Source organism: Liolophura sinensis, chromosome 6, assembly GCF_032854445.1.
Source record: "Liolophura sinensis isolate JHLJ2023 chromosome 6, CUHK_Ljap_v2, whole genome shotgun sequence".
Classification (NCBI taxonomy): Eukaryota; Metazoa; Mollusca; class Polyplacophora; order Chitonida; family Chitonidae; genus Liolophura; species Liolophura sinensis.
In genome coordinates this window covers 3,208,301-3,225,508 of record NC_088300.1, presented here as the reverse complement: position 1 = coordinate 3,225,508, position 17,208 = coordinate 3,208,301, and the positions used below count along the sequence as shown (strand labels likewise).

The 17,208-nt window shown below is 40.4% G+C and overlaps 1 protein-coding gene across 1 annotated transcript in view; it reads left to right on the top strand.

The window, feature by feature from the left end:
* LOC135466142 (CCAAT/enhancer-binding protein zeta-like) overlaps positions 1–17,208 on the top strand; it is a 30,365-nt gene that overhangs the window by 4,781 nt on the left and 8,376 nt on the right. Inside the window, exons 2-15 of the mRNA XM_064743513.1 lie at positions 984–1,076; positions 1,442–1,512; positions 2,256–2,505; positions 2,693–2,804; positions 3,429–3,617; positions 4,072–4,139; positions 4,448–4,573; positions 4,878–4,923; positions 11,077–11,120; positions 11,461–11,545; positions 11,860–11,944; positions 14,227–14,323; positions 14,967–15,051; positions 15,176–15,290. Coding sequence (XP_064599583.1) covers positions 984–1,076; positions 1,442–1,512; positions 2,256–2,505; positions 2,693–2,804; positions 3,429–3,617; positions 4,072–4,139; positions 4,448–4,573; positions 4,878–4,923; positions 11,077–11,120; positions 11,461–11,545; positions 11,860–11,944; positions 14,227–14,323; positions 14,967–15,051; positions 15,176–15,290 — 1,466 coding nt within the window. The remainder of the gene's footprint in view (positions 1–983; positions 1,077–1,441; positions 1,513–2,255; positions 2,506–2,692; positions 2,805–3,428; positions 3,618–4,071; positions 4,140–4,447; positions 4,574–4,877; positions 4,924–11,076; positions 11,121–11,460; positions 11,546–11,859; positions 11,945–14,226; positions 14,324–14,966; positions 15,052–15,175; positions 15,291–17,208) is intronic.

The window sequence follows — 17,208 nt, the reverse complement described above, 5'->3', positions numbered from 1 at the left end:
CATTCTGGCTTTGACATACTTATATTTTGAGCATTCTAGGGAATTGGAGGATACCAAATAAGCTAGGATTCAAACTGTTATTTTTAGTGAATTTTCTCCATTTTTTACGTTAAACGGAATCTGGACAGTATGTTGGTATGCCAGTTTAGCTTTGGGTTAGTGCCATGTGCTATTTCAGTTCCTCTCTTTATACTAGGCTGGCATGGTATTATTGCCACAGGGGAAGGCTTTGGTAAACCATACACTGGTTCACACCAAGTCCAAAAACAGTGTCAGCTGTGGCTCTTACCTCTCAACTTGCCTGCACACAAAATATTCAAGGTATATTCCACTCAGTAAAGGCACACCTGACAGAAATTCAACACCAACACCAATGAAAACTGTCATCTTGCCAAGACCATCCATGCAGCTTGGTCCGCTTTTATCTCTGTTTTCTAACCCATGTTTTAGTCATAGAATAAGCGACAGTTTTCTATCGTGAATACCAACTGTGATTTCTAATCCCCAGTATATCTAGTGCATGCTAATCCCCTCTGTATACTCTGACACAGAATGCTGTTGGCTGACTGCACCTTTTGCTGCGGGGGCCATTGTGGTTAGAGAAGGGAGATAGTCCTCTTAGTGAACGGCAATGAGGACATTCTTTTAAACTTGATTTTGATGAGCACACTTTTCATGGTGTTAACCATTTCCTGAGATGACATCGAACAATTCAGGATATCAAATAATGGAGTATGGTCACTTTCCAGTTTTTCATTGACCCAACCATGGCTCCTGAGATGAAAGGAAAAAAAAATCCCCCCAGTGATAAACAGTGTTTCAGAAAAACCTTTCATGCATGTGTATGACATGTCAGTGCAGACTCTGGCTATTCAATGCATTTGTGTGAAAAGAATAACTTTTGCGAAGAAAATGATTTTCAGAAAAGCATCATGGATTGGAGGGGAAAAGAAAAGGTTTTGAACAGTTGCCATTTGTTTCAGTCTGACCTGGGAATAATAGAAGATATACAGGATGAAGATGAAGCTCTGGATGGCAAGGAAGACCTGGATGCGGAGCCTGTCAAAAAGGACGAGGTGACCTGAAAGTTTATTGTGAAGCATGTATTCATTAGAATTTAAAAGTGATTGGGTTAGCAGAATTTGAGAGGGAAAGGTAACCTTGTTATTCTGATAAAATGTAGGCTAATGCTTAGAATGTAAATGTAAGGGCGTTATAACAGAAATCAACAAAAGCACATGTTATAAGTATGCATTTGGTTTCTTACCAAGATCCCTGTATCCCTCACTCAGGGTTAAGACACGAGCTACTCATTAAGGTTGAGTTTGACTAGTTACATATTCTGTCATGACTTCTTACTCTCTTCTATATTTAGTTTATTTATTAATTTATTTTATACTTTTAATGAACATCATTTTTGAAAAAGTTTCTTTTATTTTAGATAAGGAATTTCATAAAGAATCTTGGCATTAGGAAACATCGCCCCGTGGAGCCAGATGAAGATAGTGAGAGGTGAGTGGGTGTTGTATTGTTTTGCTTACTGCACTTACTGGTTTATTTACATGTACACTTAGCTGAAATTTTATTTTTAAGAAAAAAATTGATAAATTTTGCTAGCCCCTGAGCTGCCTATGGTGTTGTAGCTACAAACCATTAGCCTGAATGATAGAGTGAGTGAGTGCTTGGGGTTTAACGTCGTACTCAACAATTTTTCAGTCATATGACGACGAAGGAATCATTAGGGTGCATGTACGTGTAATGTGCCTCCTTGTTGCAGGACGGATTTCCACCGCTCTTTTATTTAGTGCTGCTTCACTGAGACGACTTACCGAAGGCAAGTAAGCCGCCCCGCCCGAGCCATTATACTGATACGGGTCAACCAGTCATTGCACTATCCCCTTAATGCTGAACGCCAAGCGAGGAAGTTACAACTTCCTCTTTTAAAGTCTTAGGTGTGACTCGATCAAGGATTGATCCTGGATCTACCGGTCCCGAAGCGGACGCTCTACCAACTGTGCTATCCGGGCCGGTGCCTGAATGATAGAGGCTGTGGGTTTGCATTCATGTATTGCTATGGGAACAGGGAATGTTTGTGTGTGTACATCGTGTGAAAGTCACAAAATCAAACTTTTTGTTAAGGCAAAAGAAATTTATTCAGATTTATCACATGTTATGTGAATTTTCTGATGTTGAAAGCCACAATACCTCTGTAGCAAGTAAATTTTTAACATCATTTATTTTAACTGTGATTCTAGAAAACAGAAGAAGAAAAAAGAAAAGCCCATCAAATTAGCAGTTGCACCCTCAGAAAAGGATGCTAGTGAAAGTGATAATAAAGCAGACAAGCAAAAGCGGAAAGAAGGCAAAAACAAGTTCAAAGTTCAGGACGAGGAAGTCTCTAGCAGTACAGATGTAGGTTCTCAGTCAACACTACAAATTCTGGCTTCAAGACTGAAGAACTACAAACCCAGAAAACATTCTGTCCTCAAAAGCGGATGGTACTTGGTATGAGCAGCATGTAAGTACACAGTGTGTGTGTGCTTCTGAAATTTGACAATAGAAGTCATACATTTCTAGATAAATGTAAAAATATGTTTTCTTGTTAACATTCAGATAAAAATCCATGTAATTTTACATACATTATAGTGTAATTCTGGACTAAAATAATTTTCCTGTCTTCATTGCGGAGCAGTCACAGATTGGCGATGTCAGCTCGTCAGAAGGTATAACAGAGAGCCTCCTTCATGAAATGGAGGAGTTTGCCTCCAAACTTCTTCAGGATGAGGTAGAGCTGTACAAAGCACGTGAGTATATTAATACATGTATCAACATATATACATGGATATTGATTCAGGTGTTTAATTTTCAGCCATTCCATTCTTGGACAGAGAATCTTTGTGATTTCATCCTCTGCATTTGGAATCTGTTCCATGGTGTATTTCAGTCTGAATATATAGCATCTAGTAGAAGCAATATTTGTAGATGACTGACTTATTATAAATTTAGGTATAGTCACTGATAACTTAATGAAATGTAATCTGAAATGAAATGAATTACAGCCCAAAATTGCTTTGGCCTCAGACCAACAGGACAGTGTGATGTTCATTCCATGCTCATAACTGTCAAGTGCAAAAGTAGATTTTAATAAATTAATGATGATTTAGGCTTAAATACATGAAAGTAGAACAATAATAAAAAAAATCCATCTGTAAACAGTGCTGTATGTGCAGACGCAATGCACATTGCATTCCAGCTTAAGCTAGCTGAGGGATACCATCACGCCCAAAAGTGATAAATGATAAAAAATTATTTCTGTTAACATTTTAAAAGGTAGAGACAGACCTATCAGAAAATGTATCCTTTATAGTAGACTGTACTATCTGTGTACAGATCATTTGTACAGTAACCAACTCAAAGCCTTTTTGCAGAGAGGGAGCGGTTTAAGAAGTCAGAGACAGGCTGGATCAAGACAGTTCTGAAATCAGGGACTATAGGGGACAAAATGGCTGCCCTCACACTTCTCGTGCAAGATTCACCTGTTCATAACCTGTCCAGTCTGGACAGTCTTGTTGCCATGGCGAAGAAAAAGGCAAAAAGAGAATGCATTCTGGCAGTTGGTATGGATATCAGTTTATAATCAAAATACACTTGCTGCTGGATGGAGATTTTCTTCAAATGCAATTCACCATTTAAAGAGTTAAAACATGGCTTTCAATTTCCATATTGCCTTGTCCAAGAGCTTAAGCAGACAGATATCATGCCTTTTAGCTGATAATATCTGTATTGCCTTTTCAAGACTTGCCCTGTGTCTTTGTAGTTGAACTTCCTAGAATCAAGCAAATAGTTTAGTGTAATCAGTACTTCAGTGCTAGTGTGAAAATATTGGGTTGTCTTGTAACACGCAGCATAAACTCAGGCCTGTGAGGCAAAAACATTCCAGCATACCTCTTGGTTTAAAAGCTAATTCATTTGTTGGGTACGAGAATTTGATATCATGAAGTCCAGCCTTAGTCTGACGAACAGGAGATACGTACATTTAACTCACCATGTACTGTTTTTTGTTTTCCTTAGACACTTTGAAAGAGTTATTTCAGTCGGATTTTATTCCAAATGGACGAAAACTGAGAACGTTTGCACAGGTACAGTCAGGAAAGATGTGATCCATATTGATCTTTTCTCTGTGTTAATTTATGCTGTGGACTGTGGGGAGGGGTGAGTAGCGGAGGACGGGGACTACAAGTCCAACAAGCTCTCCCAGCAGGTCAATAACTCTGTTTTTCTCCACTCATAAATCTCTTTGCCATCATTTAAGTGCAAAATTTTTGACTGCTGCATTAAACAGAAATCAAGTAAATAAACAAACTTAAAAGAATTTTGGAGTACTGATTGTAGAAAATGTAGATAATCTTGACACTTGATATTGGCTTATGGAATGTTTTATTCACAGAACAACTTCGTCAGCCTTGTGAAAATAGATGCTGGAGATAAGGATGGATTTGACAGAACAGTGTTGTTGTGGTATTTTGAGTCAAAGCTGAAAGAGAAATATCTATCTTTCATAAAAGCTCTGGAGGTAAATCATATTTGTATCTGTAAGAACAAGAGATGTGAACAAATACTAAATGTGTTAAGATAATGATATGAAAAATTAAAAAGACCTGTCAGATTTATAAAAAATATGGAAAAGAAAGTATTGATTTGATAATGTTGTATTTTTACATAAATATGAAAATATATCTAACTGAAAATGGCTTCAGACATGGTGGGGAGGGGGGGAGCGCTTGTAAGGTTTCGTAAAGATATAACTTATTCCAGAATACATGGTAATGTCTACAAGAAAACCTATGCTTTCATTTATTTTGATTTCTCTTTTTCAGACCTTGTCCTTTGATACAATTTTGGCCACAAAACAAAGTGCTTTGAGTAAGTATTTAAAAGATCCTTTACCATTGACAATTAATGTAGCATCCAGTAGATATAGATAAATTAGTTTAAAGTGGACATAACGTGGTAAAATTGTTTGACCTTTCACTGCAGTTTACCAAAGTAACAATTAACCGTCCTTGTGTTGATGATTTGTTGTACAGAATTTTATCGTTAGGGTCCTCCCTCTTAAAGAGACACATAGCATTCACTTTTCCCGTCAGTTCATGCGAACAAACAAAATGTGTGCAGAGGGTTTCTCTGCAATTATTAGGCATAGGATTCTCAAACTTACAAGAAGTGTGCAAAATGACCAGAAGCTGTGCACTGTCAGGTGTTTTTTTCACATTTCAATATGTTTCAGTTGTCTGTCCTTGCACATATTTTCTGGGCCATTGATATTTCTGAGTAAATTTTTACAAGCCATATCTCAGCTATTATTTGGCATAGTATTCTCAGAGTGGCACAAAGTCTGCAGAATGACAGGGAGTGTATGTCGGTTAGGATATAGCATGCATGTAGTATTCTCAGAGTGGCACAAAGTCTGCAGAATGACAGGGAGTGTATGTCGGGTAGGATGTGGCACACATGTGGGATTCTCAGAGTGGCACAAAGTCTGCAGAATGACAGGTAGTGTATGTCGGGTAGGATATGACATACATGTAGGATTCTCAGAGTGGCACAAAGTCTGCAGAATGACAGGTAGTGTATGTCGGGTAGGATATGGCACACATGTGGGATTCTTAGAGTGGCACAAAGTCTGCAGAATGACAGGGAGTGTATGTCGGGTAGGATATGGCACACATGTAGGATTCTCAGAGTGGCACAAAGTCTGCAGAATGACAGGTAGTGTATGTCAGGTAGGATATGGCACGCATGTAGGATTCTCAGAGTGGCACAAAGTCTGCAGAATGACAGGGAGTGTATGTCGGGTAGGATATGGCACGCATGTAGGATTCTCAGAGTGGCACAATGTCTGCAGAATGACAGGGAGTGTATGTCGGGTAGGATATGGCACACATATAGGATTCTCAGAGTGGCACAATGTCTGCAGAATGACAGGTAGTGTATGTCGGGTAGGATATGGCACACATGTGGGATTCTTAGAGTGGCACAAAGTCTGCAGAATGACAGGGAGTGTATGTCGGGTAGGATATGGCACGCATGTAGGATTCTCAGAGTGGCACAATGTCTGCAGAATGACAGGGAGTGTATGTCGGGTAGGATATGGCACACATGTAGGATTCTCAGAGTGGCACAATGTCTGCAGAATGACAGGTAGTGTATGTCGGGTAGGATATGGCACACATGTGGGATTCTTAGAGTGGCACAAAGTCTGCAGAATGACAGGGAGTGTATGTCGGGTAGGATATGGCACACATGTAGGATTCTCAGAGTGGCACAAAGTCTGCAGAATGACAGGTAGTGTATGTCAGGTAGGATATGGCACGCATGTAGGATTCTCAGAGTGGCACAAAGTCTGCAGAATGACAGGTAGTGTATGTCGGGTAGGATATGGCACGCATGTAGGATTCTCAGAGTGGCACAATGTCTGCAGAATGACAGGGAGTGTATGTCGGGTAGGATATGGCACACATATAGGATTCTCAGAGTGGCACAAAGTCTGCAGAATGACAGGTAGTGTATGTCGGGTAGGATATGGCACGCATGTAGGATTCTCAGAGTGGCACAAAGTCTGCAGAATGACAGGGAGTGTATGTCGGGTAGGATATGGCACACATGTAGGATTCTCAGAGTGGCACAATGTCTGCAGAATGACAGGGAGTGTATGTCGGGTAGGATATGGCACACATATAGGATTCTCAGAGTGGCACAAAGTCTGCAGAATGACAGGTAGTGTATGTCGGGTAGGATATGGCACACATGTAGGATTCTCAGAGTGGCACAAAGTCTGCAGAATGACAGGGAGTGTATGTCGGGTAGGATATGGCACACATGTGGGATTCTCAGAGTGGCACAAAGTCTGCAGAATGACAGGTAGTGTATGTCGGGTAGGATATGACACACATGTAGGATTCTCAGAGTGGCACAAAGTCTGCAGAATGACAGGTAGTGTATGTCGGGTAGGATATGGCACACATGTAGGATTCTCAGAGTGGCACAAAGTCTGCAGAATGACAGGTAGTGTATGTCGGGTAGGATATGGCACACATGTAGGATTCTCAGAGTGGCACAAAGTCTGCAGAATGACAGGTAGTGTATGTCGGGTAGGATATGGCACACATGTAGGATTCTCAGAGTGGCACAAAGTCTGCAGAATGACAGGTAGTGTATGTCAGGTAGGATATGGCACGCATGTAGGATTCTCAGAGTGGCACAAAGTCTGCAGAATGACAAGGAGTGTATGTCGGGTAGGATATGGCACGCATGTAGGATTCTCAGAGTGGCACAAAGTCTGCAGAATGACAGGGAGTGTATGTCGGGTAGGATATGGCATACATGTAGGATTCTCAGAGTGGCATAAAGTCTGCAGAATGACAGGGAGTGTATGTCAGTTAGGATATGACATACATGTAGGATTCTCAAAGTGGCACAAAGTCTGCAGAATGACAGGGAGTGTATGTCGGGTAGGATATGACATACATGTAGGATTCTCAAAGTGGCACAAAGTCTGCAGAATGACAGGGAGTGTATGTCGGGCAGGATATGGCACACATGTAGGATTCTCAGAGTGGCACAAAGTCTGCAGAATGACAGGGAGTGTATGTCGGGTAGGATATGGCACGCATGTAGGATTCTCAGAGTGGCATAAAGTCTGCAGAATGACAGGGAGTGTATGTCAGTTAGGATATGACATACATGTAGGATTCTCAGAGTGGCACAAAGTCTGCAGAATGACAGGGAGTGTATGTCGGGTAGGATATGACATACATGTAGGATTCTCAAAGTGGCACAAAGTCTGCAGAATGACAGGGAGTGTATGTCGGGCAGGATATGGCACACATGTAGGATTCTCAGAGTGGCACAAAGTCTGCAGAATGACAGGGAGTGTATGTCAGTTAGGATATGACATACATGTAGGATTCTCAAAGTGGCACAAAGTCTGCAGAATGACACTGAGTGTATGTCGGGTAGAATATGGCATACATGTAGGATTCTCAAAGTGGCACAAAGTCTGCAGAATGACAGGGAGTGTATGTTGGGTAGGATATGGCACACATGTGGGATTCTCAGAGTGGCACAAAGTCTGCAGAATGACAGGGAGTGTATGTCAGTTAGGATATGACATACATGTAGGATTCTCAGAGTGGCACAAAGTCTGCAGAATGACAGGGAGTGTATGTCGGTTAGGATATGGCATACATGTAGGATTCTCAGAGTGGCACAAAGTCTGCAGAATGACACTGAGTGTATGTCGGGTAGGATATGACATACATGTAGGATTCTCAGAGTGGCACAAAGTCTGCAGAATGACAGGGAGTGTATGTCGGGTAGGATATGGCATACATGTAGGATTCTCAAAGTGGCACAAAGTCTGCAGAATGACACTGAGTGTATGTCGGGTAGGATATGGCACACATGTAGGATTCTCAGAGTGGCACAAAGTCTGCAGAATGACAGGGAGTGTATGTTGGGTAGGATATGACATACATGTAGGATTCTCAGAGTGGAACAAAGTCTGCAGAACGACAGGGAGTGTATGTCAGGTAGGATATTGCACACATGTAGGATTCTCAGAGTGGCACAAAGTCTGCAGAATGACAGGGAGTGTATGTTGGGTGTGATATGGCATACATGTACCTGTATGATTCTCATAGTGGCACAAAATGTGAGGAGACAATCAGAAACAGAGTGTTCAGTGAACTTGAAAAATTATATAAGGATGACGGTGTACAGACTGAGGATGATGGTGTACAGACTGATGGTGTGCAGACTGAGGTTGATGGTGTACAGATTGATGGTGTACAGACTGAGGATGATGATGTACAGACTGATGGTGTACAGACTGAGGTTGATGGTGAACAGATTGATGGTGTACAGACTGAGGTTGATGGTGTACAGATTGAGGATGATGATGTACAGACTGAGGTTGATGATGAACAGATTGATGGTGTACAGACTGAGGTTGATGGTGTACCGATTGATGGTGTATAGACTGAGGATGATGGTGTACAGACTGATGGTGTGCAGACTGAGGTTGATGGTGAACAGATTGATGGTGAACAGATTGATGGTGTACAGACTGAGGTTGATGGTGTACAGATTGATGGTGTATAGACTGAGGTTGATGGTGTACAGACTGAGGTTGATGATGAACAGATTGATGGTGTACAGACTGAGGTTGATGGTGTACAGACTGAGGTTGATGGTGTACAGACTGATATTGATGGTGTACAGATTGATGGTGTACAGACTGAGGTTGATGGTGTACAGACTGAGGTTGATGATGAACAGATTGATGGTGTACAGACTGATGGTGTACAGACTGAGGTTGATGGTGTACAGATTGATGGTGTACAGACTGAGGTTGATGATGTACAGATTGATGGTGTACAGACTGAGGTTGATGGTGTACAGACTGATGGTGTACAGACTGAGGTTGATGGTGTACATACTGATGGTGTACAGACTGAGGTTGATGGTGTACAGATTGGTGGTGTACAGACTGAGGTTGATGGTGTACAGACTGATGGTGTACAGACTGAGGTTGATCGTGTACAGACTGAGGTTGATGGTGTACAGATTGGTGGTGTACAGACTGAGGTTGATGGTGTACAGATTGGTGGTGTACAGACTGAGGATGATAGTGTACAGACTGAGGATGATAGTGTACAGACTGATAGTGTACAGACTGGTGGTGTACAGACTGAGGATGATGGTGTACAGACTGATTGTGTGCAGAACTTGTGAACTGACAGCGTTTGATCGTTTTCGAAAAATTCCTTCAATGAGCATGGAGAATTATGTGATGGACTTTGAAAAACTGTACATCAAGACAAAAAAGTTGCATGTGTCTCTTCCTGAGCCAGGTTTAGCTTTCAAGTTATTGGATAGCTCAGAATTAACTCGTACTAATTGCTAATTGGTTTTAACAGGAGTCAGTTATAGTGACAATACCACCCTTTTCGTGCAAATGTAACAAAGTTTTTTGGAAAGTAGTGCCAGTGTTTACAGCAGACAGGTCGTATACGGTGGTCAAAGCAGATACGGTGGTCGAAGAGAATACGGCGGGTGAGGCAGATATGGTGGACAGGTCGGATATGGTGGCCGAAGCAGATACGGCGGGCAAGGCAGATATGGCAGACAGGTCGGATACGGTGGTCGAAGCAGATACGACGGGTGAGGCAGATATGGTGGACAGGTCAGATATGGTGGCCGAAGCAGATACGGCGGGTGAGGCAGATATGGCGGACAGGTTGGATATGGTGGTAGAGTCAGATACGACGGGCGAGGCAGATATGGTGGACAGGTCGGATATGGTGGTCAAAGCAGATACGGTGGTAGACTCAGATACGGCGGGCGAGGCAAATATGGCGGACAGGTCGAATATGGTGGCCGAAGCAGATATGGTGGTAGACTCAGATACAACGGGCGAGGCAGATATGGCAGACAGGTCGAATATGGTGGTCAAAGCAGATACGGCGGGTGAGGCAGATATGGCAGACAGGTTGGATATCGTGGTAGAGTCAGATACGGCGGGCGAGGCAGATATGGTGGACAGGTCGGATATGGTGGTCAAAGCAGATAGGGTGGTAGACTCAGATACAACGGGCGAGGCAGATATGGCAGACAGGTCGAATATGGTGGTAGAGTCAGATACGGCGGGCGAGGCAGATATGGCAGACAGGTTGGATATGGTGGTAGAGTCAGATACGGCGGGCGAGGCAGATATGGCAGATGGGGTGGACAGGTCGGATACGGTGGTCGAAGCAGATACGGCGGGCGAGGCAGATATGGCAGATGGGGTGGACAGGAGGGAAAGTTGTGCTAGACCTAGTACATTCAGCATCAGTATACACCATCTCTTGCCATGCATTTGTCCATGTTATTGAATCCACACCATTGTGAAGTGTGTCTCTTTTTTGTTTTGCCCACTCATTGTGTTATATTTATATTTTTCTGGAAAGGATAGGATTATGTTTTTGCAATCTCTGATTTTTTCCTTGTTGACTTCATTTTTATGTTCTGTAGGTGCCATATACAGCTTGCTTGTTAACAAACCAGAGCAAGAAAAGGTAAGCTTCTTTAGAACATTGCTAAAATGTTTGATATTAATATTACACCATTATCTTATCATTAATAATAGCTCCATGTAGTTTTTGTGCTTATATGGAATGAAATTGCAAACATTTGAAAGTTTGCCAAACTTCTATTCTATAATTTGATTTGTTGAAATACATGTTTATATGAATCTTACTTCTATGGATTTCAGAAATATGCGAAGAAATTTTTCCCCAAAATGTTTATAATTACATAAATTTGAAAATTTTTTATGTGAATGCAGAAAGGATCTTAAGTTACTTGGAAACGTCTAGTGAAATTGTTGGATTAATTTCTGTATTTTTTTCATTGCAGATGCTGCTGGGCATGCTGGTAAATAAGGTTGGAGATCCTGACCACAAAATAGCCTCAAAGTCCTCACATCTTCTGTCAACTTTGGGTAAGAGGGTAGATAATGAAAATGTTACATGGTCTTTACATGTTGGTGTAGCTATTTGTTAAAGATCAGCTTCATGTAAAGTAAGTCATTATCGTTAAACTGGATTTATGTTCAAAGGAAATGTATGTATTTTTTGTTACCGTGATGAATAGTTTCTTTTGGAAACATGAACTAAAATGTACGATTGTGAGTAAGAGATCATGCTGTGAGTACAGCTTTTCGTCCTTGAACCAGAGTGAAAAGTTAACCCATGCTGGTTTCGAACGAGTATGTTTGAAAATCTGTAAGTCATTGATCCTACGTTTGTGTTATAGTGGAATGTCATCCTAACATGAAGATGGTTGTTGTCAAGGAAACTGAGCAGCTTCTTCACAGGCCAAACATTTCCCTAAAGGCACAGTATGTACACATTTGATCTGACATGAAACATTTCCCTAAAGGCACTGTATGTATACATTTGATCTGACATGAAACATTTCCCTAAAGGCACTGTATGTATACATTTGATCTGACATGAAACATTTCCCTAAAGGCACTGTATGTACACATTTGATCTGACATGAAACATTTCCCTAAAGGCACTGTATGTATACATTTGATCTGACATGAAACATTTCCCTAAAGGCACTGTATGTATACATTTGATCTGACATGAAACATTTCCCTAAAGGCACTGTATGTATACATTTGATCTGACATGAAGCATTTCCCTAAAGGCACAATATGTACACATTTGATCTGACATGAAACATTTCCCTAAAGGCACTGTATGTACACATTTGATCTGACATGAAATATTTCCCTAAAGGCACTGTATGTACACATTTGATCTGACATGAAACATTTCCTTAAAGGCACTGTATGTATACATTTGATCTGACATGAAACATTTCCCTAAAGGCACTGTATGTACACATTTGATCTGACATGAAACATTTCCCTAAAGGCACTGTATGTACACAGTTGATCTGACATGAAACATTTCCCTAAAGGCACTGTATGTATACAATTGATCTGACATGAAACATTTCCCTAAAGGCACTGTATGTATACATTTGATCTGACATGAAACATTTCCCTAAAGGCACTGTATGTATACATTTGATCTGACATGAAACATTTCCCTAAAGGCACTGTATGTATACATTTGATCTGACATGAAACATTTCCCTAAAGGCACTGTATGTACACATTTGATCTGACATGAAACATTTCCCTAAAGGCACAGTATGTACACATTTGATCTGACACGAAACATTTCCCTAAAGGCACTGTATGTATACATTTGATCTGACATGAAACATTTCCCTAAAGGCACTGTATGTATACATTTGATCTGACATGAAACATTTCCCTAAAGGCACTGTATGTACACGTTTGATCTGATACTTACAGTATTTACATGTTCAGACTGATTTAAAGGCTCTCCCTAAAGGCACTGTATGTACACGTTTGATCTGATACTTACAGTATCTACATGTTCAGACTGATTTAAAGGCCCTCCCTAAAGGCACTGTATGTACACGTTTGATCTGATACTTACAGTATTTACATGTTCAGACTGATTTAAAGGCCCTCCCTAAAGGCACTGTATGTACACGTTTGATCTGATACTTACAGTATCTACATGTTCAGACTGATTTAAAGGCTCTCCCTAAAGGCACAATATGTACACGTTTGATCTGATACTTACAGTATCTACATGTTCAGACTGATTTAAAGGCTCTCCCTAAAGGCACAGTATGTACACGTTTGATCTGATACTTACAGTATCTACATGTTCAGACTGATTTAAAGGCTCTCCCTAAAGGCACAATATGTACACGTTTGATCTGATACTTACAGTATCTACATGTTCAGACTGATTTAAAGGCTCTCCCTAAAGGCACAATATGTACACGTTTGATCTGATACTTACAGTATTTACATGTTCAGACTGATTTAAAGGCCCTCCCTAAAGGCACAATATGTACACGTTTGATCTGATACTTACAGTATCTACATGTTCAGACTGATTTAAAGGCTCTCCCTAAAGGCACAATATGTACACGTTTGATCTGATACTTACAGTATTTACATGTTCAGACTGATTTAAAGGCCCTCCCTAAAGGCACAATATGTACACGTTTGATCTGATACTTACAGTATCTACATGTTCAGACTGATTTAAAGGCCCTCCCTAAAGGCACTGTATGTACACGTTTGATCTGATACTTACAGTATCTACATGTTCAGACTGATTTAAAGGCTCTCCCTAAAGGCACAATATGTACATGTTTGATCTGATACTTACAGTATTTACATGTTCAGACTGATTTAAAGGCCCTCCCTAAAGGCACAATATGTACACGTTTGATCTGATACTTACAGTATCTACATGTTCAGACTGATTTAAAGGCTCTCCCTAAAGGCACTGTATGTACACGTTTGATCTGATACTTACAGTATTTACATGTTCAGACTGATTTAAAGGCTCTCCCTAAAGGCACTGTATGTACACGTTTGATCTGATACTTACAGTATTTACATGTTCAGACTGATTTAAAGGCTCTCCCTAAAGGCACAGATTATACACTTGTAACAGATACAAAACATTTTCTTAAAGCTACTTGTACAGTATGTACACATTCAAACTGCTGATATACCTCCACAGGTGAGTAATTTTTAGTTTTTATTTCCAGGTACTATGCCATTTGTTTCCTCAATCAGCTGACACTCAGTCAGTCAGACAGAGATCTGGCTAACAGGTTGATTGATGTCTACTTTTCTTTCTTCAAGGTATGTGTGTCATAAGTATATACTGTAGTCAGATAGTCTTACGGAAGCTTAGTCTTATCATTTCATCTTCTTTATCGTTTCATTCGTGAAATTTATCAGTCATGAATGATTGATACTGGTGTTTTGTGCCATGTCCAATTAAATTTCACAATTCAAATTTTGACTGGAAATTGATGATTTTTCTTGATTAGTTAATACGTCCCTTTTGAATTCAAGATTTCAAGATTCAGCCTTGTGTCTCCATGTCCTTGTATTGTTATGTCGCGCGTTATAGTTTACCATTAAACGTACGGTGTATCGTATAAAAATTTAACACTTTTTCTGTAAAGACTTAAAATCTGATTAACAGGGATCTCTCTTGTGGAGGATTCCTCCCACCATAATGCTGGTCATCGTCGTATAAGTGAAATGTTCTTGAGTGCAGCTTAAAACACCAATCAAATAAATAAATAAATCTCTTGAGGAGGATGGTATTTACACTGCATGCATATTACATACACTTCATACCCTCCTTCCCATTAATGGGAGTACATTTCAGGTGTCATTGTAACTGTATATATTTGCGAACTTTGTCAGCATTTCACTTGGAGATTCTGTATAGGATATTTAGTGTCATTCAGCAGACTGTTGTTTGTCATCCCAGGCATTTGTGAAGAAGGGTGAAGTGAACAACAAGATTATGAGTGGCCTCCTCACAGGTGTGAACAGAGTGTATCCATACGCTAAAGGTGAGTAATACAGTCACAGTGTGAAGTTTACTCTGATACCTTAGACTCTGACGTCTACAGTTAAGTGAACATGTCAACTCTGCATAACGGTTACTGACCACTATGTTTTGTCTGGTTGTGACAGTGGACTATGAACGTGTGAGTGCCCAGATGACCATGCTGTACCAGATTGTCCACGTGGTCAACTTTAACACTAGTCTCCAGGCCTTAATGCTTCTCTATCAGGTGATGGATTCCAGGTGAGTCTTGATGGGTAAGGGGTGGGCGTGGGAGGTGGGGGGGTAGGGGTATGCTGGAGGGGACAGGCTTCAGATTGTGTCCTTAACATCAGCAGTATCATCTTGATTCATCATACATCCTCAGTATTCAAGTTATTCCTTATATTTCAAAAGTGCTCATTTATGTATACCTTAATTTCTCAACCATTTCAGAGATAAAAGATTAACTTTCAGTGCAATTTATGCACATCTTTTCCTTTGATTTTACAGACATTACTACATTAGTTGGATTGGCCAGTTTCAGGGCTTAACAAAGAACATAATTTTATCAGTCTACACAGAATAATGCCTTCAGAATAGGCTTGAATGAACACTTTGCAGATATGCAAAACGTTAGAAGAATTACGTTACTTTAAAAATAATCATGTTGACTACAAGGATATTGACTGATATCCTTGTAAACAGACTGATTTTGTATTGTGTGAAACACAGAACACAATTCACACCTTCAGATATATTATGTGGATAAGCCTAAAGATGTATAATGTGGACAAGCCTACAGGTGTATAATGTGGACAAGCCTACAGATGTGTAATGTGGACAAGCCTACAGATGTGTAATGTGGACATGCCTACATATATATAAAAATGTGGACAAGCCTACAGATGTATAATGTGGACATGTCTACAGATGTATAGTGTGGACAAGCCTACAGAAAACAATTCACACCTTCAGATGTATAATGTGGACAAACCTACAGAAAACAGTTCACACCTTCATATGTATAATGTGGACAAGCCTACAGAAAACAATTCACACCTTCAGATGTATAATGTGGACAAGCCTACAATTCACACCGTTGTCCTGCCTGCTGATAGTGAACTCTTTGACATGCTGGCAAGAGTTGAGATAAGAAACCCTGGCGTGGTGGGTAAACAAAATGGGAGTTCATTCGTCTTTAGTTTGATAAATCTTTGGCCTGCTGGTAAAAAGTAAAGAAAGGTAGATAAGGCGTGCTGGTTTTCTAGTGAATGTTGCTATGATACCGTCTATCCCATTGGCTGTGTCTCTGCCGTGGATCATTGGGTGAGCTTCTAGGAAATTGTCGGAAATGCCACCTGTGTTCAACAATGCAATGGCCGTTTGACAACTACAGCAGTGGTAGTGGTTACAGAGGATGATTAAAACTGAAACATATCCGAAACTAATGAGCAGATATTGAAATGATCATGGAGACATGAAATGATCATGGAGACATGAAATGATCATGGAGCTATGAAAAAGGGTGCGTGAGGACATTTTTGTAAAAATATTTTGTTAGCAATTAAGAGCGATGAAACACCATAAGCGGCGTGAATTGTGACGACTTGAAACAGTTTGCTTGTAAATTTAATCTTATCTACACTGGAGCTTTGGAGCTAAAAGATTTTATTGTGGCATGCTACTGTCAAATGTCACAGCCACGTAGCAAATCCATTAGAAATGTCAGCAGCTTAATCAGCTACAACTGACTTTAGTAGCTGACAGCTTTGGCCTACGGATGGTGTATATTTTACTAATAGGGCCCATGCTGTCCCCCAACATCTTACCCCATATTAAAAGTTCACAGCTGATTTCTTGGTTACAAAACTCTAGTACCTGAACTTCTTAAAGAAAGAACTGATCCTGTCATCAGTAACCAGTAATCCTGTAATTCATTGAACAAAGCTAGTGATGAACTATATATATCAGATCAACCTTCATTGTTAAAGCTTTATTGGCATGGTGCTTTTTTCTATCCTTAAAAAGGGCCTTAAAAAATTGTGGAAGGGCCGGTTGATTTCCAAGTCAACTGACCCTACTGGTCTTCTAATTTGTGGGGATTATTTCTAGCCCTATATATTTATGTCACCCGGAAACCTTAAAATTATTTACGCGGTATTAAAAGTTGAAGTAACTG